At 40.6% G+C, this 25,374-nt stretch overlaps 1 protein-coding gene across 1 annotated transcript; it reads right to left on the bottom strand.

The window, feature by feature from the left end:
* Nucleotides 1–19,322: 19,322 nt before the first annotated feature.
* Nucleotides 19,323–24,191, bottom strand: LOC129777666 (uncharacterized protein K02A2.6-like). The gene is made up of 3 exons (XM_055784070.1): nucleotides 24,017–24,191; nucleotides 21,623–23,488; nucleotides 19,323–21,514 (listed from the first exon to the last, which is right to left on the bottom strand). The coding sequence occupies exons 1-3, from the start codon at nucleotides 24,017–24,019 to the stop codon at nucleotides 19,406–19,408; spliced, it is 3,978 nt and encodes a 1,325-aa protein (XP_055640045.1). The 5' UTR covers nucleotides 24,020–24,191; the 3' UTR covers nucleotides 19,323–19,405.
* Nucleotides 24,192–25,374: the final 1,183 nt, after the last annotated feature.

Genomic DNA, 25,374 nt, shown 5'->3' with positions numbered 1-25,374 from the left:
CAATTTAAATTTTCTCATGCATTCAAAAACGTTGTAAGAAACACATAACGTAATGAGGCTTGGTTTAGTTGGAGTGGCATATTTATCCAGGGTCAAAGCCACACAAGGATCCTCTTCAAGAGCAGAATGTGATGAGGTATATCAGCTTTAGTAAACAGAACAATGTAAGTTGTTTTTCGCCTATGACCGCTTTGCCCCCAAATATCAAACTAATTGCTATGTTAATTAATCGCTGAGATTAAAAAAAATTCTGTTCACCTCCCCTAGAATATGTGAACAACTGATGATTTGTCCACCATATTAAATTGAATAAAATAAATTTCACGAGAAATCCCTTAGATACCATGCGCACAGAACTACGGCCTAATGGCTACCGAGAGAACAATTTTTATATTTTGACATGCGACAGCTCTACTGAAGTACAGGGTGACCCAGAAGTCATTAAATTCTTACTACTTAACTTACTACTTACATAAGGTGGCATATCAATACGGCATCCATAGTCAATAGTTATAATACCAAACAAGCAGGTGACCACTTTGCGCCCACTACCCCTACTGCCTGGCAGTGATTGTGATATTTCGTAAAATACAGATATCCGTGCGTTTCTGCTTCAAACTGTCATTTTTTTGACAGTAGATATCTAAAAGCTGCTTTATAAATAAAAATTAACAAAAAAAAATTAAAATTTTAAAAAATTTATTAAAATAAAAAAATAAAACTGCACGTATTTTACTGTAACAGTATCGGTACCATAAATGCCATTTACAATTTCAGCGGTCTGGACTGCATTTTCGCCTTGATAAAAGAAAAAAATTAAAATGTACCGAATTTTCCTTGTTGACTTCCATTGTTAACACCCTGTAACTCACAACTGAATGAAACAAACAAACAACAGCAAAAGAATTTGTTTTACTGTGAAATGTCACCTTTACAACGATCCTAAACTTGTAATTGTATGATCGATATTACGCGAGGTATTGATCACTAAACCAATAAAGTAATGGATTACTTTTTCCGCAACCTAATAATTCTAAAAATTCAAGAACAATAAATGTGTTTTTTTTATTAAAAACTCAGGTTTCATTTGCATACACCTGGTATTTCCCTAACCTACTAACAATCGATCGAGAGATACTTTCTCTTTTTTTATTATTCTTAATTGAAGAATAACCAACGCTTTTTACTTTTGCAGCTATATTCGTTTGGGAATTATTTTAAAAAATCTGATCTCCAACTGATCTCATCATTGATACAGTTTTGAACAATTACGAAAGCGGATATTCGACGAACGGTCATTAGTTAATCATTCATTGATTTAGAATATGTCTGGAGTATTCCAGGGATGCTTTTCCGTTCCACAAAGAGAATTTGCAAAATCAGGAATTTGAAATGAAAACGCAAGCGCTATGGATCAAATATTTTATCCATTTGGGCCCATATTTTATCCATTTTTCACAACAGAATTGTGTTAAGGAATGATTTGGAATAAAAAAACATCCTATTGTTTCCCATCTCTATCTTTGAATATTTTGATCGAAAATGCATTGCATTAAGAAACATCTGATCTGTTTAGGGTTAATTTGTACATTGTATACTTAATCTCATTTTAAACAGATCTCCGATAGTTATCAAAACCAATCGAATTCAACTCATCAGCGGCTCCCCCGTTGCACCCAGGGCATGGAAAAATAGCACGAGCGATAACGAAAGAAAAAAATAAAACAACATAACATTCTTTGTACAAGAGCAGTAAAGAAAAATTAACCATACAAAGAAGTAGAAGGAAAAAAGTCCAAAGCGGTGTGTTTTGTGCGGAGGATCCACTACTCGGAACAGGCAGCCCAAAGAATGGAGCATCCACAGCATCCTCAGCGCGCGCTCCGTCCCTCGAATCCGAACCACTAACAACAAACTCTCTCGCGCACACACAACAAAGTATACCCGTTATTTCCACTAAAAGTGGAAACGAAGTCAGAGGCTGCGCGGAACAAAAAAAACACACAGAGAATCATATCATCAACTGAGGCGGGAGGAGGAGGACGGGATGGCGTAAACAGCAGCATCAGCAAAAATGAATGCTCTGGGTAAATGCTTTTTTCCCAGTTCCATTCCATCAGCCATCTTACCCCCCCCCCCCCCACACTGCTGGCTGGTGTCCTTTCGTAATGTGGTGGTGGGAGTGAGTGGTCAAGGAGAGATCCGAGTGGGTGGCAGCAGAACGATGATAACATGGAGTCCTCGCTGTTTTCACAATATGTATAGCGAATAAAAACGGAAGAATACGAGAATAGAATATGTTTGCTGTAAGAGGGGAAAAAATCCGAGGGCACTGTGGAAGTAGTCTGCGAGAATGGTTAGTCGAATCGTTCAGAGGTCATCACCAGCCATGAATTCGTACGAATGCTGCTGGCACGTTTGAAGTGATCCATTGTGCAGAAAACCAAGTCCGCACCAAACCAAAAATGATAACCCTCATGCGAATATGTATGCTCTTTTTCGGTGGTCTTCCATGAGTGGCTATTCTGATGAAATTTGGAGTTGAGCTGTTTTCATGTGTCTGACCATATCATTAGCAATAGGATTCACAGTCGGTGCGGCGCAGATAACAAAACGGAACATATGAGCGGAACGGAATAAATGAACTTTTTTTCAAACCAGACCCTTTTATTATTCTATCTTTTTTATTTAAATTGTGATGAAATTGGTGGATTGTAAAATTAATTTACACCAGAAAAAAAAGTTTTTCATCGTTAGCTAATGAAAGTCTTTCCACCTCCCTTCCGTTCTAAGCAAATTCGTTACTCGGCCTCGGTCCAAAACAATCCAAAGCGAGCCCCACACAATGATCAGCTCGGAACGAATTACGAGACACCAGTCGCGAGGGAGTGGCTTGGTTAGGGTTGAATTAAATTCCTCTCATTCCACTGTTGCGATTATTCCAAGCGTCTGAAATGCGAATGCGAGATTCTCGGTGCCGATGACGGTGTGTGGTTTGGTGGCAAATTTTAATTGTCCATCGTAAACAAGCGAATAATTACAATACTTACGGGTGTGTGACCCGTAAAACAAGCCGTAAATGTCGCCTGACAAGAGTTTTACGTCCACTATTTTTAGGTACGATACATTGTCGCGAGATGAGTAAATAGTCTTGTACGATATTTTTAGAGATCGGTTGGCAAGCAGATATTGTTAGAATGCCGATTGGTCAATGTCCTCTATTTATAATTGATTGGTTTGAGTGATCCATTACAAGAAGAGGCTCAATTCTATCCGCTATTAAATTTCCCATTTCGATTAGCAAAGGGCTTTTATGGCTCCCCTTTATACGATGAAGCATCACTATATTATTCAACCGATACATTTCCCCGGCATTGAAATTCCACACGAGTGATTCATTTGAATGCGGATCTATTATCCATCATTACAATAAGTGCTCTCATTCACCGTCAAATGAGCTGGAATCTGTTAACGAGCGCAAGCTGAACACAACACAGATGCACTTGTCCCTCCAAAGGCCGCACGTGGTTTACCGATCCGAACGGAACCAAATGTCAATTGTGGCGGTTATCTCTCCGTTCGAATCTGCTGTTTAAAAAGCCTGCATTATGTCGGGGCACAATAACCGGCCATTGATAACGAACCAATCGATAGCTGTCAGTAGGAGCAACGTGCAATCTGGTGTACAATAGACCGACCCGAATGATTTCATAACAAGGATGAACAAAGTTGCAGTTGCAATAGTTGTCAGGTGAACTAACGCTTGTCTGGTTTGAACAGTCGGAGAATCTGGCGGCGCTCTCCTTGACCTAGTCTCGCACAATCGTTTGTTGAAACATTTTTTTTTATTGTATGGACTATGAAGCATTCTCATTAACTCGTTATTTGATAATCCTTGGATTGAAGGTTGAGAGCTATTAGTAGACAAGCTTTTTGCAACACATTAAGGCTGTATAAAGTTAATGGAACTGTGTCTAATGACTTTATGAAAAACAAAAAGTTTGCCTTATCCATATTCAACATTATGTCCAACAAGCAAAACATCTACGTTTTTCTACAATTTTATTCACATTTGACAATTATTGGTGAGTCAACTTGCAAAAATTTCACAAAGAACTCACTGAATGGTGGTTGGAAATAGCAATCCAATCTCATTGTACAAGTTTCGGTGATTCGACCCTTAAAGTGTCAATTTAAAGCGACGTCCTTACAGTCTCCAATTGAATGTTAGTATAATCTCGTGTCCAGAGAAGTGTATTGACAGAACACCAGTGTGAAAACATGTTCGCATTATTTTTTTCTGTTAGTTCTAATGCACAGACATGACAACAATTTTTCGTGAAAATTGATAGTTCCGTTCCTTATCGCAAAATATTAGACCCGTATTTAAAAAAAAAATTTTTGGGTGGCCCGAAAAATAACTTTTTTTAGAAAAGTATAGGATGTTGTGTTCAAGACACGACCGCATTGTTGACGTAGAACTACCCTGTGGTTTAATTCAAGTCGCTTGTTTATAACTGCGGATATTATTTTATAATGCAACGAAAATTTTAAAATGATCATTCTATCAGTTTGGTCGCTCTGAAATGTTATTTTTATTGTAGAATTACTTGATGATAATTGTTTGATGATTCATTCTTGTGTTCACAGAACAATACTTTGCTCGGGATAAGCGCAGCTATCATCCTTAGTGGAGAAAGTTTTGCTACTGGCAAGCGAAACCAAATCACATACAAAATTCCAAAACGACATTTACTTTCTCGGTGACTAAATAAACGAAATAAGCTCAATCTGTTAATCTCAACAACCTTGAAAAGAGTAGACCTGCTTCATTATGATCAAGATTAGCGCAAATGCAATCCTAGTTGAAAGCAGTTTTGCGACTAGCACGCGAGCCCAAATAAATTAATAACATAATATAACTTGCAGTTCCTTCCCTGATCTCATCGGAGAAGGACGTGTTTTTCTTTCACTGCAGAGTGGAAAGGAAGTATCAAGTTTTTTTTTTCTATTACTCTTTTGTTACCTATTTTTAAAAAATTGTGTTTTACAGGTATACATACTCGCCAGCACTCAGGATCTAAACAGGGCACCCATCGACTACCTGGACTAACATCGTCACCGGCTTACAGTCAGCTACCCAGCTTGTTGGAGTTACTCTTCGAAAACAGGTAGGCTAAGTTCTGCTTTTTGCTACCCTTTTTTTGCTTTTCCTTCCTGTTTTTATCATCCTTATTAACAAGAAATTAATTTCTTGCTTTCACAATGGAAGTGGATGATACTAAACACCACAGTCAACCCTGCCCCTCCCATTCCTAATAATGAATCAACGAACCCGGAGCCGGGGAACCCCGATCCACCATCACAAACAGCTCCTCGGATTAAGTCCTATCCTGAAGATTCCGATGGGCCTTACAATGTTTATTTTCGCCCCGTCAGAAAGCTTTGAGAATTTTGACAATAGCCAGAGAACTCAAAAAGAATTTCAGCACGGTCGATTCGATAAAGCTAATTAGACAGAACAAGCTTTGTCAAAGACCGCAAGCAAGCCACTGAGATAACGTAATGCAAACTTTTTACGGAGGAATATTTTGTTTATATTCCTTCAAAAGACGTTGAAATTGATGATGTCATCACCGACCCTAGTCTAACGTGTGATGAAATATTACACCAAGGAAAAGTTCGATTCAAGAATGCCAATATTGATCATCTGAAGATACTTGCTTGCAAGAAATTGCATTCGGTATCTCATTCCGAAAAAGGGAAAGAGTACTTCGAATCAGATTCGTTTCGAGTAACCATTCCCGGAAAAGCTCTTCCACAATTTGTGGAAATTGAAAAGGTTTTGCTTCCGGTGCGCCTTTACGTACCTAAAGTGATGAGTTGTATGAAATGCAAGCAATTGGGGCATACAGACTCCCACTGCAGCAACAAGATACGTTATGCAAAATGTGGGGGGATGCATGAGGATAAATCATGCTCTGAAGATGCCGATAACTGCATTTTTTGCAAAGGAGAAGTTCACGATCTTTCTGCGTGTCCAGCGTTTAAATCGCGGGAGGCAAAAATTAAGAACTCTCTCAAACAACGATCCAAGACGACCTATGCTGAAATGCTCAAAAGGGCTGTGGCAAAAGAGACCCCTAATCCTGGAGCACAAGAGAACCCTTATGCAATTCTGCCAACCGATGATTGTGAAAATTTTACTTCCATTGAAGAAGCATTCGCGTCAATACCGGGAGGCTCAAGAAAAAGAAAAATTTCTGCTCCTCTTACTCCTCCGACTCCTCGTAAGAAGCAAGAACACTTTAAACCAACTGAGAAATCCTCTGGAAGTGATAAAACTTCAAAACAAACTACTCCAAAGCAAACACCTCCTGGTTTTACTTCCCCGAGAACACAAAATGACGTGAACACTCCGTCCGTGTCTTCCAAAGCTGGGTTATTTTCCCTTCCAAGTATTGCGAGTCACATTCTAGATGCTTTAAACATTCCCGAGCCCCTCAAAAGTATTATCATTAGTTTGGTTCCTGCATTATTTGCATTCTTGACAGAAAAATGGCCCCTCCTTGCAACCATTTTCTCTCTCGATGCCTAATTGTTCTATAAGCGATATAGATACAAATCAAGTTATTCAATGGAACTGCAGAAGTATTAAACCCAAAATCGAATCGTTAAAATTTTTAGTCAACAATATAAATTCTGACGTATTTGCTCTTTGTGGAACATGGCTTACCCCTGATGAGGACTTGAATTTTCATGATTTTAACATTATCCGTTTAGACCGAAGAGACTCACACGGTGGCGTTCTTTTGGGGATCATAAAATCCCATTACCATCACTTCTAGGAATCGAGGTAGTTGCTTGTCAAACCACAATAAGGGGAAAAGACCTATGCATTGCTTCTGTATGCATTCCTCCCAGAGTTGGAATTTCACGCAACCAACTCGATGGAATTATCGAAATTTTACCTGAACCCAAGTTAATCTTGGGTGATTTCAATTCACATGGTGTGGCCTGGGGGGCACTCTATGATGATAACCGTTCCTCAATCATCTACGATCTATGCGATAATTTCAATTTATCAATTTTGAACACTGGCGAAGCTACAAGAGTACCCTGCAAGAGAAAGTACACTAGACTTGTCACTCTGTTCGTCTACTTTATCGTTAGATTGTATGTGGGAAGTAATCCAAGATCCTCACGGTAGCGATCACTTACCAATCCTTGTTTCTATTGCCAATGAGATGTGTCCACAGAAATTGGTCGAAGTTGTATACGATCTTACCCATAATATTGACTGGGAGAAATTTGCTAGTATTATATCAGAGAGCATCAATTCGACTCCTGAACTTCCACCTCTCGAAGAATATGATTTCATTGCTAGTTTGATTCACCACACTGCCATTGAAGCTCAAACGAAACGTTTCCCTGGTGCAAAACTTCGCCGACACCCTGGTGCTCCTTGGTGGATAAAGAGTGCTCGGATGCTTATTTCAATAAATCCTCTGCTTTCAAAATTTTTCGCAAAAAAGGCTCAATGGAAAATTTTGATAAGTATGAACTTTTGGAGACCAAATTCAAAAATCTTATTGGAGCGAAAAAAACGCAGTTACTGCCGACGATATGTCAACGGTTTGTCAAGGAAAACATCTATGAGTACCCTGTGGAACACAGCCAGGTGTTTGCGAAACAAAAACCATACAAACGAAAACAAAGGATATTCCGACCGATGGATTCTTGATTTTGCCAAAAAATTATGTCCAGATTTCGTCCCTGCAGAAGACGTTTCTCGTAATACATCGTCTTCCAATAGTAATGACGAGCCATTGTTTTCAATGACTGAATTCTCACTTGCACTTCTTTCGTGCAATAATTCAGCTCCTGGTTCCGATGGAATCAAATTTAATCTTTTGAAGAACCTTCCAAACGTCGCTAAGAAACGTTTATTAAGGTTATTTAATATGTTTATTGAGCAAAATATTGTCCCTATCGAGTGGAGACAAGTGAGAGTAATAAAGGGTGTGTCACATCAAATTGCATCACGGAAAAAACGCTGTAGAAATTCGCCAAGTAGACCGATTTTTGAAAATTTTAGACAGTAAAATAAAAACTATTAAACAACTTTTGGCATTTCCATTTTTCATACTTCGAGCCCAAGCCCGTATGCTCGTACCTTCTTCTTTACCCCGTCCATAAGGTTCTGTATAACGTCAGGTTGTAGTTTTTTTTTAACAGAAATCCATTTTCTCTTGAAGTCCGCCTCCGATTTGACAACTTTTGGGTTCTTCCGGAGGGCCTGCTTCATAATCGCCCTATATTTCTCTATTGGGCGAAGCTCCGGCGCGTTGGGCGGGTTCATTTCCTTTGACACGAAGGTGACCCCGTTGGCTTCGTACCACTCCAACACGTCCTTTGAATAGTGGCACGAAGCGAGATCCGGCCAGAAGATGGTCGGGCCCTCGTGCTGCTTCAATATTGGTAGTAAGTGCTTCTGTAGGCACTCCTTAAGGTAAACCTGCCCGTTTACCGTGCCGGTCATCACGAAGGGGGCGCTCCGCTTTCCGCAAGAGCAGATCGCTTGCCACACCATGTACTTTTTGGCAAACTTGGATAGTTTCTGTATGCGAATCTCCTCCGGAAAGCTGAATTTGTCCTCTGCGGAGAAGAACAACAGGCCCGGCAGCTGACGAAAGTCCGCTTTGACGTAGGTTTCGTCGTCCATTACCAGGCAATGCGGCTTCGTCAGCATTTCGGTGTACAGCTTCCGGGCTCGCGTCTTCCCCACCATATTTTGCCTTTCGTCGCGGTTAGGAGCCTTCTGAACCTTGTATGTACGCAGGCCCTCCCACTGCTTGATCCGCTGGACGAATGAACTTGACAAATTCAGCTTATTGGCGACATCCCGGACCGAACTTCTCGGATCACGTCTAAACTGCTTAACTACGCGCTTGTGATCTTTTTCACTGACGGAGCATCCATTTTTGCCGTTCTTCACCTTCCGGTCGATGGTTAGGTTCTCGAAGTATCGTTTTAGTACTCTGCTGACCGTGGATTGGACGATTCCCAGCGTCTTACCGATGTCTCGATGTGACAACTCCGGATTCTCGAAATGAGTGCGCAGGATTAATTCACGACGCTCTTTTTCGTTCGACGACATTTTTCCAAATTTACGAAAAATTGACAGTGAAGCATGGCCAACGTGATCTATACACTCTTATCTGATTTTAAAGCGAAAGCTGAAGATATAATTCCTAAAAATTAAATTTCTACAGCGTTTTTTCCGTGATGCAATTTGATGTGACACACCCTTTAGCCATTCAAAAACCGAATAAGCCAGCTTCCCACCATAACTCATACAGACCAATAGCCATGCTATCTTGCATCCGTAAGTTATTGGAAAAAATGATACTCCGACGTTTAGACGAATGGGTTGAAGAGAATAACTTTTTATCAGATACGCAGTTCGGTTTCCGCAAGGGCAAAGGGACAAATGATTGTCTCGCGTTACTTGCTTCCGAAATTCAGACGACCTTTGGTAATAAAAAACAGGTGGCTTCTGTTTTCTTAGACATTAAAGGAGCGTTTGACTCAGTATCAATAAGAATTTTATCCGATAAACTTCACAACCATGGATTTTCACCAATTTTAAACAACTTTTTGTTTAATCTGTTATCCGAAAAGCACATGCACTTTTCTCATGGAAATTGTGCCGTTTCTAGGACTAGCTACATAGGTCTCCCTCAAGGTTCTTGCTTAAGTCCTCTTCTGTATAACTTCTATATTAATGATATAGATGATCATCTTGCAGATGGATGTACTTTGAGGCAACTGGCAGATGATAGTGTTGTATCCATATCAGGTACTAGCACTATTGATTTGCAAAGACCGCTACAAATTTCCTTGAATAATTTATCTACATGGGCTGTGAATCTAGGTATTGAATTCTCAACTGAGAAAACAGAAATGGTTGTATTTTCTAGAAAGCACCAACCTCCCGAACTTCTGCTTCAATTGTTCAACAAAACCATCGTACAATCCACAAGCTTCAAATATCTTGGAGTTTGATTTGATGCTAAATGTACATGGGGAAAACATGTTGCGTATCTGAATAAAAAATGTCAACAGAGAACAAATTTTCTCCGGACAGTTACTGGAACATGGTGGGGTGCTCATCCAGAAGACCTAATACGGCTGTACAAAACTACAATACTGTCAGTCATGGAATATGGTTCGTTTTGTTTCCGTTCTGCTGCTAAAACCCACATCATTCAACTGGAGAGGATACAGTATCGTTGCTTGCGTTTAGCCTTAGGGTGCATGCAATCAACACACAACATGAGCCTTGAAGTCTTGGCAGGTGTTTTACCATTGCAGGTTCGGTTTTGGGAACTGTCCTATCGCTTCTTAATCCGAAGCGAAATCATGAACCCATTAGTAATTGAGAATTGTAAGAAGCTTCCGAGTTGAACCAACGGTCGAGATCCATGGATCTGTACTCTCATTACATTCCTCAAGAAATAAAACCTTCAGCAGTCAATAATGTTAGCTTTCCGAACTTTTGCAGATCTTCCGTTGATTTCGATCTTTCTATGAAGGACGAAACTCGAGACATTTCAGATCATCTTCGATCATCGTCAATCCCTAATATTTTCGCTTCAAAATATAACCATATCAATTCTTCAAGAATGTTTTTCACTGATGGTTCAAGAATCAACGGATCCACTGGTTTTGGTATCTTTAATGAACGTTACACTAGCTTTCATAAACTTGAAGACCCTTGTTCAGTGTATGTTGCCGAACTGGCTGCAATATATCATGCAATTAAGACCACTGAGTCCTTACCACCTGATCACTATTTTATTTTCTCGGATAGTCTTAGCAGTATACAAGCCATTCAATCCTTGAAACAACAGACGAAAGCATCATATTTTCTTATCGAAATTAGGAATGCATTGAATTCTCTTGTTGATAAAAGTATTCGAATCACTTTCATTTGGATTCCTTCCCATTGCTCTATTCCTGGTAATGAGAAAGCGGATACACTCGCAAAGATGGGTAGTATGCAGGGCACAGTTTTTGAAAGACAAATAGCGTATCGGAAATTCTTCTCCATTTCCCGACAGCAGGCACTCACCAGTTGGCAAAACCAATGGAACAGAGATGAGCTTGGGAGATGGCTATACTCTATTATCCCCAAAGTTTCAACGAAGGCCTGGTTTAAAGGGTTAGATCTTGACAGAAATTTTATTAGAACTATGTCCAGATTGATGTCCAATCATTCCGCGCTAAATGCGCATCTCTTCCGCATAGGTCTTGCTACTAACAATTTATGTAATTGTGGTCAAGGATATCATGACATCGAGCACGTTGTTTGGTCATGTAATGAATTTTGCAATGAAAGAATTAAACTGGTTGCCGATTTAGAGGCTCAAGGAGTACACTCACGCATGCCAGTTCGCGATATCTTAGCTACTCGCGACCCTAATTTTATGTACCCCACATATGTCTTCCTAAGAAGCGCTAATGTTATTATTTAGGTCACATCTCCTACTCCCACTGTCCTTTCTCCTTTCCTTTCCTATTACACAAGCAGAACTTAGTACCCGTTGAGATAAGATCATTACAGGAGCTATTAACATAACAAGGAGGCACTCACTACCAAAGGATACCGTTGCTACTTCAACTGGCGATGTAGTTGTTACGACCCACCACAGGCACTGTTCAAGACAAGGATAATACCGACGAGGCAAGGAAGAAATATATATTTTTTTTATATTGCACTGTAGTTTTAGCTAATTAGACAAGTTAATAATTATGTAGTTATAATATATTCAAATAGTTTTAAAATGTATTGCTTGATGGTGGCTCTTTATCCACTTGAGCCCAATTAAATCAATAAAGGAATAAAATAAATAATATAATTTATTGAATAACTTCTTCTTTTGACGTAGGACTACGTCTTTCATTTCTATACCGGGGTGTAAAACCAAAGTTTCGAGAACGAAAGAGTTACGCTGGAGACCGAGATTTTGAGCGTTAATAGCTCTTAAACAACTGAACGAAATGGTATGATAAACACTTCATTTGAAAGATAAAATGTCTACGCGTCAGATACTTGTTACTTTTTCATCCAAAAACTTGTTTCAATAGTCTTAAAATTGCTTTCAAAACAGGCTATAGAAATCACCAATCGGTATATAAGCGAGCGCCGCTCGTAAACCCACTCAGTTATGATTGAACAGCGATTGGAGCATGTTGTCGTTGTTGTTGTGAAGCTAATTTCGTTTATCATGAAAGCGCTGATGAACGGTGTCACCAAGAGCCTGTTTGTGCACCTAAGGCCAAAAGGGAATCCATCAGGAGGAGAGTGATGTCACGGTTCCGCTTGAAACATCGAAGAAACCGCCACACACACACACACACACACATACACGCGCGGAATTCTCGTTGCTGAAAAATAATCTGCCAGTTCCCCTGGGAATTGAAAAACACATTCATGCGAAATAGTTTATTTTAATGTTTTCTATCCATATAACACTGCAACCAAATACATTTGGTTTTGTTATTTTTCAATCAATCGCAATTAACAGGAAAGCTTCTGAATATTTTTTTCCCCATCAGTGGAAATTTTCGTATCCAATATTGGATGCATAACATGAAAAACGGAAAATGTTTCACATCGCGAAAATCAAGTCATTTTCGAGCGATTATTTGGTTTCTACTCATATAATGCTTCGACCAAATACATTTCGTTTTGGATTTTTTCAATCAAGTGCGATCAACGTAAGACCACGTCTTTCGGCAATTTATTAGAGGTGCAATGAATCTTTAGGAATTCCCGCTCTACGCGCACTGGCAAACAATGTTTACTCAACAATTTCTCAAACTAGAAATGGGTGTTGTGAGAAAGGATTAGCGAACGCGAAAACGACAAACGGGAGAAAGATACGTTTGGAGGTTGAAGGAAATTGGCAGAAAACTTCTTCATTCTATCATTCAAATAATGTGATTCATACCACATCGTTTTGCCAGAAAGAGATTATTAATGCTCAAAGGAGGAATCGAGTCCTCCGAGGAAATTACCCAGCGCAAATTAGAGTCGACTATCGATTGCGGCATTCGTACACAAATAATTTTATAATGCAGTTTCACCAAAGTGATTTCTTCGGATATATTCACTACATCATGTCATGTATTTCATATTCTTCATAAGGAAATCCATATCCATGGCACCTATCGGTAACGAATTATTATCGAAACCACGATTTTCGCTAAATGCTCCTTTCAGTTCGGCCTGTAAAAAACTTTTCTGTACTCTAATCCATCAAATTTGGAGCCCTGAAAAGGGCCGTTGATTATATGCTAAGCTAATATAGCACCCTCTCCTTGGATTCGATGGGCCAGCTGAATGTCCTTGGGCATGATGTGACGCGTTTTGCGTGGATATCACACAAATTTGTATCTTCGAATAAGCCTCCTGCAGCGTCATAACCGCGGAACTTTGGAAGCGCAAGTCGGTTTTGAAGTCCTGAGCAATTCCACGAACCAAATGCTGCAAAGGTAGCTTGCGGATCAGCAATTCGGTCGATATCTGATAGCGACGAATTTCATGCGAAGTTCCCGGTCGATAGCGATGTGGCTTCTCCACCTATCCTGCTACTGGTGCGCTTATCCGAGCTGACTTCGTGTGCCTTACCACCGAATGACTAACGAGCTGTCTGCGAAAGACTAACGAGCTCGAGTCCTCACGGTGCGAGAGTAGAGTAAGAAATGAACGAAAGCAAAGGAAGCGTCATTTTATAAACCATAAAAGTATAGAATCTAAATCCCACCCTTATTATATTCGTGAGTATACAGTAAGCTTATACAATAAAGAGGGTGGGGTTTACATTCGATTCTTTTATGTTTTATAAAATGACACTTCCCTTGCTTTCGTTCATTTCTTACTCTACTCTCGCACCGTGAGGACTCGTTTCATCTGGACTAAGCAGACAGCTCGTTAGTCTTTCGGTGGTAAAGCACCACGAAAGCAGCTCGGATAAGCGCATCAGCCGCAGGAAGCGTGAAGAAGCCACATCGCTATCGACCGGGAACTTCGCATGAAATTCGTCGCTATCAGAAGTCGACCGAATTGCTGATCCGCAAGCTACCTTTGCAGCATTTGGTTCGTGGAAATTCTCAGGACTTCAAAACCGACTTGCGCTTCCAAAGTTCCGCGGTTATGACGCTGCAGGAGGCTTATTCGAAGATACAAATTTGTGTGCTATCCACGCAAAACGCGTCACATCATGCCCAAGGACATTCAGCTGGCCCATCGAATCCAAGGAGAGGGTGCTATATTAGCTTAGCATATAATCATCGGCCCTTTTCAGGACTCCAAATTTGATGGATTAGAGTTTAGAAAAGTTTTTTGCAGGCCAAACTGAAACGAGAATTTTCGTTTGGATGCCATACAGCATCGAGAAAATTCCGGAAAGATCTAATCGTTGCTGAAAAATAATCTGCCAGTTCCCTGGGACTTGAAGAATACATCCATGCGAAAGAGTTTATTTTAATGTTTTCTAATTATATGGCGAAAACAGCGACCAACTACATTTGATTTCGTAATTTTTCAATCAAGTGTAATTAGCTGGAAAGCTTCTGAAGATTATTCTTTCCCATCAGTAGGATATTTTCGTATCCAATATTGGATGCATAACATGAAAAACGGAAAATGTTTCGTATCGCGAAAATTATATAATTTTCAATCGATTATTGCTCAGTCGCCGAAATTTTCATACTCAGAGAGTTCATTCTCCTCTAGTTTGCCTTCCAAATTGCCATCGTAAACCACACCTTCTCTCGATTCAATCACGCACGAAAAGCATACTGAAATGATATTCTGGTGGTGAAACCGATTCATTTTTGGTGAGGCGTCGTGCACAAATTACGTAACGCGATGAGGGGGGAAGGGGTAGATGTTGTGTTACTTTCTGTTTATTAGAGATAGGAAATTGCGTTACGAAAGGGGGGGGGGGGAGAGGTGGTTCAAAATTCGGATTTTTAGCGTTACGTAATTTGTGCACGACGCCTGAGGACATCGACAAGACAACATCGTTACTGAACGAGCTGAACGGCGAGGGATCGAGGGATTCATTACCTGGCCTGACCTGACCTGAAATGCAATCAGTTTGTTTTAACTGTGAGGGAGCGCAGAAAAGCCGATACTGATACTCTCGTGACCAAGAGAGTATCAGCATCGAAATACGGTTCCTCGGGAAGACATAGAAGCAGCCGCCACACCCACACACATACACGCGCGCAACTCTTTTCATTTGCTGGTTATCGAGAGGAAACCTGGAAAGAAATGATCGTTGCTGAAAAATAATCTGCCAGTTCCCCTTGGAATTGAAAATTACATTCAAGCGAGTTTATTTTAATGTTTTCTATCCATATAATACTGCGACCACATACATTTGGTTTTGTGATTTGTCAATCAAGTGCAGTTAGCAGGAAAGCTTCTGAAGATTATTCTTCAGAACAAGGTTTTTTGTATCCAATATTGGATGCATAAAACCTTGAGTCTCCAACGTAACACTCTCGTTTTTGAAGTCACCCAAATATTCATTTATTCATTCATTCAGGATGGATTTAGATTCAACTTCAAACAAATGATCTCTAAATCAACGATAGTCCTACGTCACCCTTGCGGTTATACCATAGATATAACCCACTTCCTGTTTTTCTTCAATGGCACTAACGTTCCTAGAGGAACTTCGCCGTCTCAACGTAGTATTACTTGCGTCATTTTTATTAGTACTTAGTTGAGATTTCTATGCCAAATAACACGCCTTGAATGCATTCTGAGTGGCAAGCTCTAGAATACGCGTGATCACAGTGCAAGTCGGAGGAAATTTCTTTGACGAAAAATTCCCCCGACCAGAACGGGAATCGAACCCGAACACCCGGCATGTTAGTTATGACGCTAACCACTCGGCCACGGGAGCACAGATTGAATAACTTGGTATTCCCCAAATAATTTTTTGGTGCACAACCTTAGCACCTGCTTCACCATAGCGTCAGTTCAATGGATTGATGGCAGAAAACAAACAATGTTTACTGCTTGGAAAAAGGCTGAATATTTGCCTCAGCAAATATTGAGGAATTATCAATATCGAGTTACTATGCGGAAGAACTTGTTGATAACAAAAGAGCCCCAATTCGTTTGTGTTATAAATTTGCTCATGTTACGCTCGCGTATAATCAGAATTCTACTTTATATGCAAATGCACCTTCTATGTATATTTATATTTGCAATTGTTCATCGGAACATATCGTTCACACATTTTACTTCAGTATTGAATTGTTATTTTTTCCAAATGTATTCAAAGACTCGTGTCAATGACAAGCCACACAGTCTGATAAGTGAATCGATCTATTAACGTGTGCTTCGCTTTTCTCTCACAAACATTATTACCCCATTTTTACACGTGGGTTTACCTATACTACTACAATGGCTAGCTTCCACCTTCACCTTAAGTGCGATTCACATACCACATCCACGTTACGTTCACGTCACGTCGCGTTACGTCAACTTTTTTTCCATGCAATTCTTACAAAAACATTCACATACACCGGCAACGTAACGACCCGTCAGTATACGTTCAACGAAATTGATCGGCAGGATTTGTAGAAAAGATTAATTGACGAAGACAGACGTCTCGTTGTGTTTTGACGTAGGATTACGTCTTTCGGGAACATATTGGGGTACAAATTGAAAATCGAAAATCGAGCACGTCGTGAAAATCGTCCAATTTCAAACGCTTATTGCTCAGTCATTTCATGATGGATTGATAAAATTTTTGCGTCAATTGATTTCGGCACTCCATAACATTTTTTTTTATTGAAGAAAATAATATATGTCATTAAACTAACTATCGAACAATTGAAAAATACCAACTAGATAGTTTTCAATTTCCCTAGTGGATATCGGAAATTCCCTATCCCAACGGGAATGTCCACTTCTGATTGGTCGAAATCGACGACACATGCGGCGGGTCCTTAATAGAGACATCAAAACCAAGCTGCTTTGGGGAAATCGGCATTGCAAATGCATAAAAGTAGAGGGAACTTTTGCACCCACCGAAATGTGTTCTCTAACAGAGACATCAAAACCAAGCTGTCTGGAGGAAAACGGCATGGCAAGTATATGCAAGTCGGGGGCATTTTTATATTGCAAGTAAGGTGAGTGATACGATTAATTCTAGCAAATAAAATTTAATCTTAGAACTTTAATGTTGGTTGCTTCGTGAAATTCTATATCCATGACCGATCGTGTATTGTGAAAAATTTAGCACAACTGTAAGTGTAAGATTGTATATGGTAGCAGTTGTGTTAAAAATAACTTGATATATGGAACGACTTATTTCATTTTTTATAAATAGAAACCAAGGTGTGTTCCTGCTCGAGAACATGTCGTTTGGTTTAAGCTGTCTGTTTTGTTGTGTTCATTTTCACCCAAGGAAAGTTTATACGGCGTGAAAGATTGGAAAAGTGAGGAAATATTAAAAAAAGCGATTCCCCATATGCTCTACAAATAGTATTAGGTGTTGTTAGTCCAATTAAAATTCGCATTGGGTTGAATAAACACTTATTAGGTAAAAATTATAAAATAAAATTACCTTTTCCATTTCAAATATGTAACATGTTTTCACTGAGAAGAAAAATTTATAATTGTGTTCGGTATTGGTAATTATCTTATATTACATTGGTGAGTTTTTTTCTCTTTATTGCATTCATACATATCAAAGGAGACATCTCGTCTAGGGCAGACCTGCATGTTTTCATCAATGTAACTTACAACTGACGAGGCTCGCTAGTCATTTCCTACTGGCAAAAATCTCGGTCAAATGGTGACTGACAGAGTACAACGCAACAATTTGCCTGTTACTGAGCTTTGTCAATACGTTTGACCGATCAAGTAGGCGGTAAAATTATCCATAATGAATTGATGATTGTCGCAGATTGCATTTTATTTTCATCGAGCAAAGCTTCGATTTTCATTCCGGTTGTTGTTTCTTGTATTTGATAACGTGTGAGAGATTGCAAACCTTTTAGGCAACGGAATATATAATTGACCAAAGCTTGAACAATCTCTACATGCTGAAATAATGAAGAAATTTCTCTTTTCGTTGAAATTTCTGCCCGATATCGAAATTCACGTATTTGAAAGTCCGTTTAGACTCATTTATATCCTTTGTTTTCCTCGAAGTTTTGGCATTTTATATAATAATGGTATTCAGGTAGCAAAGTGAACAAATGCATCCTGGTAAAAGTGTAAACTTCCATTACATCAGATGACATTTCTTGTATTTCTTGTCTTGACGATCATAGTGCGCTGACTTGTAACATGCTTTGATGGTCAAAACACTGACAAACTATTTAACGTCAAAGAGTAAGGAATTTGTTTTGTTGCACGTCGTTTAGCGGTAATGTTGCAATGGTCGTCCTAGTAGCCCAAATATACGCAGTGACTGTGATAAATTGCAGCACTGGTCTAGGATCACAGAGTGCGGTTTTCGTCATATCTCGTTTCAATTCGGTTATCTTTTATCTAATACGCGCCATCCAACGTCTGTTTACCATCCTTCTGTCATCATCACTCGGTAAATACTGGTGGAGTGGACAACCAAACAAAACGTCCCTTTTCAGGGCCACCAAATCGTTATCAAAGAATTTAACAATGTAATTCTTCAAACATATCCAAAATCAATAGATAGCCTAACGGAATCCTACGTCAACTATGCGGTCGTGTCTCGGACACAACCCTCCTGTGACTTTTCATAAATAAAAACCAAGGTGTGTTCCCGCTCGAGAACGGGTCATTTGGTTTAAGCTGTTTGTTTTGCTGTGTGGAAAATTTATACGGCGAGAAAATTAGGAAAGTGAAGCAATTTTAGAAAAAGAGATTTCCCATATGCTCTACTTATAGTATTAGGTGTTGTTAGTCCAATTAAAATTCGCATTGGGTTAAATGACCACGGAGAAAGTAAAAATTATAAAAGAAAATTACGTTTTCCATTTCAAATATGTTTCCTCTACATTAAAGTAACATGTTTTTACTAATGATTATTTGATCCACACATAACACAGGAGGCATCTCGTCTAGGATCACTGTAGTATCGCGTCCTCCTACCTCGCTGGTCGTAACACCAATCCCTTGCTGATACTGCTCCCCGATTCATCTTCGGTATGTTCTCACTACTACACTCTCAGTAAACCAAAGTATGTTAATCGGAAAGGTAACTCTATTTTAACCGAGACAAAGATTCTTGATGACTAATATACTACAATCCCCCCCTTGGAATAAAAATGAATAAAACTATTACCTTTTGAGTTATTTATTTTAAACACTTTTTACATTTTAATGAGCAATATAATCATCATATTTACTGGGAGCTTTTCGTATTCTTTTCATGTGTACTCCTGCAGAAGAAGGATCGATAGGATCATCATCTCGGACCTGTGGCTCGGAAACGGAGCCATCTTGCGGATCCTCTAAATCTTTATGTTCAACGCTGACTAATACTTTCTTCAAATGAGCTGAGTTTCGCCTGTACTCTTTACCAGAGCTTGTAGATTTTATAATTGTATCAGATCCAACTTTGCTCTGCACGATGTACTCCTCGTTACTGAAGTTAGTATCCAGCTTATTACTCTTCCGCATACGTTTCGCCAGTACCGTATCACCCTCCTTAATTTTGGAGCTTTTGGCCTTTCGCTTACCATCTCCATATTCCTTTCCTTTTTGTTTTACCACTGCATCACGCTCACGTACTGCGCCATCCTCGTTGAAGATCATGATCGATGGTACCTTGCTTTTGATGCGCCTTCCAAACATAAGTTCTCCCGGTGGTTTCCCTGTAGATGGATGCTTCGTCGAATGATACGTCAATATGTAATCACGCAATTCCTTTCTCCAATCCAGACCCAACTCCTGTGCGATACGGAGTCGTTTCAGAATTGATCTATTCTGCCGCTCTACCTCTCCGTTCGACTGGGGCCAGTAAGGGATTGTATTCACAATTTTGAATCCAGTTGACTCACAAAACTCTTTTAACTCTGTGCACTCAGCACTAAACTGAGGAGCATTATCTGCCCTAATAAACGATGGGATGCCGAACCTTCCGAACATAATAGCCAGTTCTCTAATCACATCGTTTGCTGTGGTGGACTCCATCTCGCAAACCTCGATAAATCTAGAATAATAGTCAATCACTACGAACAGACTTTGTCCATCCGGCAATGGACCAAGAAAATCTACCGCCAGTGTGTGCCAAGGATATGACGGAAGTTGACTGCGCGACATAGTTTCCGGTGGATCTGGTGCTGCCACAAGAGTGCATCCTCTACAGCCTTTTACGTAGTTCTCAACATCTGCATCCATTTTCGGCCACCAAACATTTGACCTTAAATGATTCTTCATCATCGTTATTCCCGGGTGACCATCATGGGCGGCAGACAACACTCTATTCCTTAGAGATCTCGGAACAACAATCCGATCCCCTCTGAGCAAAACATCTTCAAACTGGCACAGCTCATTTGTCACCACCCGGTATTCAATAGGCAAGTTATCTGGGTCCTTGAGTAGAGAATCCAAGACGCTTTTGATTTCAGGGTCCGATACTGATGCATCTTGGATTTCTTTCCACGTAAGGGCTGTAGAAGAAAGAGCTGACATAGTTACTTCTTGAATCATTATCTCTTCGTTAACGTCGAATGGTCTGGGAGTTTGTACCGCCAGGCGGGAAAAGGAATCAGCGACGTTTTCTTTGCCCGCGATATGTATCACCCTGTAGTCAAATGTTTGTAGCCTTAATACCCAGCGTTCGATTCGTGCGCACGGCTTGGAACGGATTGCAAACAAAAACGCCAATGCTTTGCAATCAGTCATAATATCGAACGATCTCCCTAGCAAATAAAACTGAAAACGCTCTACTGCCCAGACAATAGCCAGCGCCTCTTTTTCAGTCTGGCAGTATCTACGCTCAGTTTCGGTCAACGATTTGGAAGCGAAACTTACTACGCGATGCTCATTATGTCGATTGAACTGAACTAGCAGTGCCCCTAACCCATACGGACTTGCATCAACAATGACGGCCGTTCTATCTTCTAATCTGTAGAATCCCAGATTTTGGACATTACTTAAAGCCGATTTAATCTCGTTGAAAGAATCACCCTGTTCTTTTGACCATTCAAATTTGACATCCTTTGCTAACAACTTTCGTAGAGGCTGATCTATGGTTGCCAAATTCGGTATGAACTTATTCATGTAGTTGGCTAAGCCAAGGAAACTGCGGAGCTCTTGTTCATTTTGAGGTTCACGAAAAGATAGCAAAGCTCGCATCTTCGTGGCAGATGGCCGGATCCCTTTACTAGAAATTCTGTGTCCCAGGAAGTCTAGCTCGGTAACACGAAACTGGCATTTTTCCCAGTTGAGTGCCACATTTCGACTTTTCAAACGAAACATCACCTGAAATAATTCATACTTTGTAAGGAATCGCCATTTACTGAATAAAACAAGCTCTAGTCGAAATCCATCAAATCTACTTTATTGTTAATCAAAAACATGTTAAATTACCTCACTGAGCCGTGCGTCATGCTCCTCCATATTTTTTCCTTCGATGATGACGTCATCGAGGTACCAGGCTACACCCTCACACCCGGCTAGAATCTCATCCATAGCCTTTTGGAAGAGCTCTGGTGCAGTCACCAAACCGAAGGGCATCCGTTTGAAACGGAACAGTCCTCGTCCCGTGATGAAGGTGGTCACGTCCTTAGATTCGTCGTCGAGCTCGATTTGCAAGAAGGCCTCCTTTATGTCCAGTTTACTCCAGATTGTGCCTCTACCTAGGCGCGCAATGTGATCATCAACCACCGGCATAGGATGATGCTCCCTGAGAACCGCCTCGTTCACACGGCGAAGGTCCAAGCACAACCGCACCTCACCGTTTGCCTTTCCTACAACGACGAGTGGGGATACCCAGGTGGTAGGCCCTTTTTTCGGCTCAATAATGTCACGTCGAAGTAGCTCGTCCAACTTCTTGTTGACAGCTGCTTCCAAAGGCAAAGGTAAGCGGCGTATAGGTTGAAACACAGGAACCATGTTCGGATCCATGTGAATGAACGCTTTGACATCCTTAATAGTCGAGAAAGGCAATGGTGCATCGTCGACCTGATTAATATTCAATCCAACTTTAAGGATTCCCAAGCTCTTTGCCGTAGTGTCACCGAGGAGGCAACGCTGTCCACCCTCGACGACTAGGAATTCAGCCTGCATTGTTTTCTCGCCAACCTTTAACTCCGCTACAAACGTCCCCAAAATCTTCAACGGATCGTTATTTCCGTAGGCCTTGAGAATCCTGGTGCTTCCTTTCGTGGATGAAATCAATTTTACGCGTTCCTCTTTCAGTTTCGACCAGGCAACATTGCTGATCAAATTTGCGTCGGCGCCGGAGTCAATAAGCATGTCCACATCAACGCCACCGATGCCGCACGTCAGAACATTGCTCTCATTGCCGGAATAAAAAGCATAGTATACCTTGTCCTGCTCATCTTCCTCCTTGGCGTTGCTTCCAACATTAGGAATCTGCTTTTCATCCTCAACCGCCCGAACTTGGTTACTGCCCTGAACAGGCGCAGTATGCTGTTTCTGCTTACGGCACAGACGTTCGAAGTGGCCATAAATTTGACAATTTCTACACTGTTTGCCACGAGCTGGGCACAACTTCGAAGCGGCCAGATGATCTGCCCTGCCACAGTTGTAGCACGCTTTATTCCGCGCCGGATTGGACTTTGCCGATGTACCTCTGTTGATCGCAAATCGTTCCTTCGACGGACCCACTCGACAAATCTTTTGCGGTGGCTCGTTCATTTCCTCGATTTGATGGTCCACACCTTCCAATGATATTCCCAGAGCTTCAATCTCGGCGAATGGCAAGTCTTTGAGCAAAATCCTTCTTCTAACCTCGTTCGAATTGCATCCCTCTACCACCGCATCGGTGAGGAAAATATCCGTTAGGATTTCTTCAATTTCGCCTCCGTAACGCTCAAAACCGCATTCCGAAACTTGTTGCTTCAATCGGATTATGAAGTCAGCAAATCTCTCTCCGGATTTCTGTTTGAGCTGGCGTAGCTTGCGACGTTCTGATGTAGTTTGGTGCCGAGGCTCAAAAAACTCATCCAATTTATCGACCGCTGCATCGTACCATTTTGGAACAAGGGAAACAACTGGCATATGGTCACGATCCTTCAGGTTCTTGAACACGGTTTGAAGCGCTGGTCCACCCAGATGCAGTAGCTTCGCCTTCATTACCTGCTGATCCATTACTCCGTATGCCGCAAAGTAACACTCCAGAGATTCCTTCCAAGATCTCCATTCCTTGGCCAACTTGCCTGTCTCGATCTGGTTGCACCTGAACGGTGGCACCGGACGTGAATCTTCCATCTGGAATTGGAACAAACACAACCACCATTTAGAAACCTCTTCCAGGTCCCTAGCTTAGGCACCGACTTCATTCCAAACCCTCTCTCGGTTTTCATTGATTCGTGGAAAATTCTGGAAATTTTCGCATGTTTCATGTTTTGTATCGGAAAATTCTGACAATTTTCACCACTCCAATCAACCAGTACATGGAAAATCCCTGAGATTTTCGCCAATTTCAGGAGAGTCTATCCTGGAAAACCCTTACCGGCTTTCGCAAAAAAAAAAAAAAAAAAAAAATCTCGGGGAAAACTTTTTTTTTTTTTTTTTTTCCCGCTAACCTCCAAAAAAAAATCACTCAACATGAACAATCGCATACTTCAAGCAGAATTCTTGGAATTCATCCAACGCCGCTGCTGTTGGGATAGGATTTAACGCACTCGAAATTTCTCCCCAAAAGAGAATATTGTTTGCTAATTAAACGCCCAACATTCCCGTAATGGCACTTTCCAGTGTTTTATATAGATTTTTACAATTTTCCGCTATGCTTACCATGTTCTTTTTTTTTCGCAATTTAATCCCTCCAAGTCGCCAGGTTGTAGTATCGCGTCCTCCTACCTCGCTGGTCGTAACACCAATCCCTTGCTGATACTGCTCCCCGATTCATCTTCGGTATGTTCTCACTACTACACTCTCAGTAAACCAAAGTATGTTAATCGGAAAGGTAACTCTATTTTAACCGAGACAAAGATTCTTGATGACTAATATACTACAATCACAGATGTCGGTTTTCATCATATCTCGTTCCACTTCGGTATCTTTTATCTGATACGCACCATCCAACTACTGTTTACCATCCTTCTGTTATCATCACTCGGTAAACACTGGTGAAGTGAACAAGCAATACTCAAAAACCAAACAAAACGGTTCTCCAGGTCCACCAAATCATTATCAAAGAGTTTAACGATGTAATACTTCAAACATATCCAAAATCAACAGATAGCCTAACGAAATCCTACGTCAACTATGCGGTCGTGTCTCGGATACAACCCTCCTGTGACTTTTTGTCTGGGCTCTGTATCTCTGCTTTTGTTAATTTTTGTATCCAACATTTTTTTATCCAACCATCTAACATCGACAACCCGATAGACCACGCGACCAGAATGACAACGTGATACGTGATTATTACAAAAAATAAAAATTCGCTCGATTAATCGAATATTGAAAACTGCCCCAACGATTAATCGATAATCGAATATATGAAAAATTTACACATCATTAATGATGACTTCATTCGGTTCAAGGTGCCTAGAAGTATATCCTAAGGTGGGCCAACTTGCTGAAACCGCTTTTCAGCCATCTTGGAAATCTACTGTGTAAACAATACACAATATGCTTGTGCCCAAGCTCGCTTGTGATCAGTCTGTCTCTTTCATGCTTCAAGCAAATAATTCCCCTTCTGCTTTCTTCCGTACTGTTTTCATATACCGCTCCCCTACCAACTTAGTGACGAAACGGCCTCACCTTAGGATATACTTCTAGCCGCCTTGATTCGGTTATTGTCACCCACAGGGCTCTGGCAACCATATCCCAACAAATGCAAATTGAGTGTAGGCAGCTTAAACAGGGCTCGCGCTTAGGGGGCTCACGTATATTAAACAATACGTGAGCCCCCTAAGCGCGTTTGGAGTCATATAGGTTAATATTTGATTACGTTGGATAGTTTCCTTTGGCAAGCGATGTTTGGGTACCCATCCGGAAGCTTTCTTGGCGATTTGCAATTAAAATCACTGCTGGATAATCGCGCGGAGCACGTAATTTTTTATTTTAGATTATGATTTCTATGCTCATGTTTTTCTATGCTGGCTACAAAAAGGCGGCCATCTTAGCAATCATTTGGTCACCCACCA

This window comes from Toxorhynchites rutilus, chromosome 3 (assembly GCF_029784135.1).
Source record: "Toxorhynchites rutilus septentrionalis strain SRP chromosome 3, ASM2978413v1, whole genome shotgun sequence".
NCBI lineage: Eukaryota > Metazoa > Arthropoda > Insecta > Diptera > Culicidae > Toxorhynchites > Toxorhynchites rutilus.
This window is presented reverse-complemented; position numbering and strand designations above follow the sequence as displayed.

Bases quoted from the DNA above. Each gene is read 5' to 3' on its own strand.
- LOC129777666 (XM_055784070.1), bottom strand. The intron at 21,515-21,622 runs GTAATTTAACAT...GAATTATTTCAG, and splicing joins ATGACGCACGGCTCAGTGAG to GTGATGTTTCGTTTGAAAAG.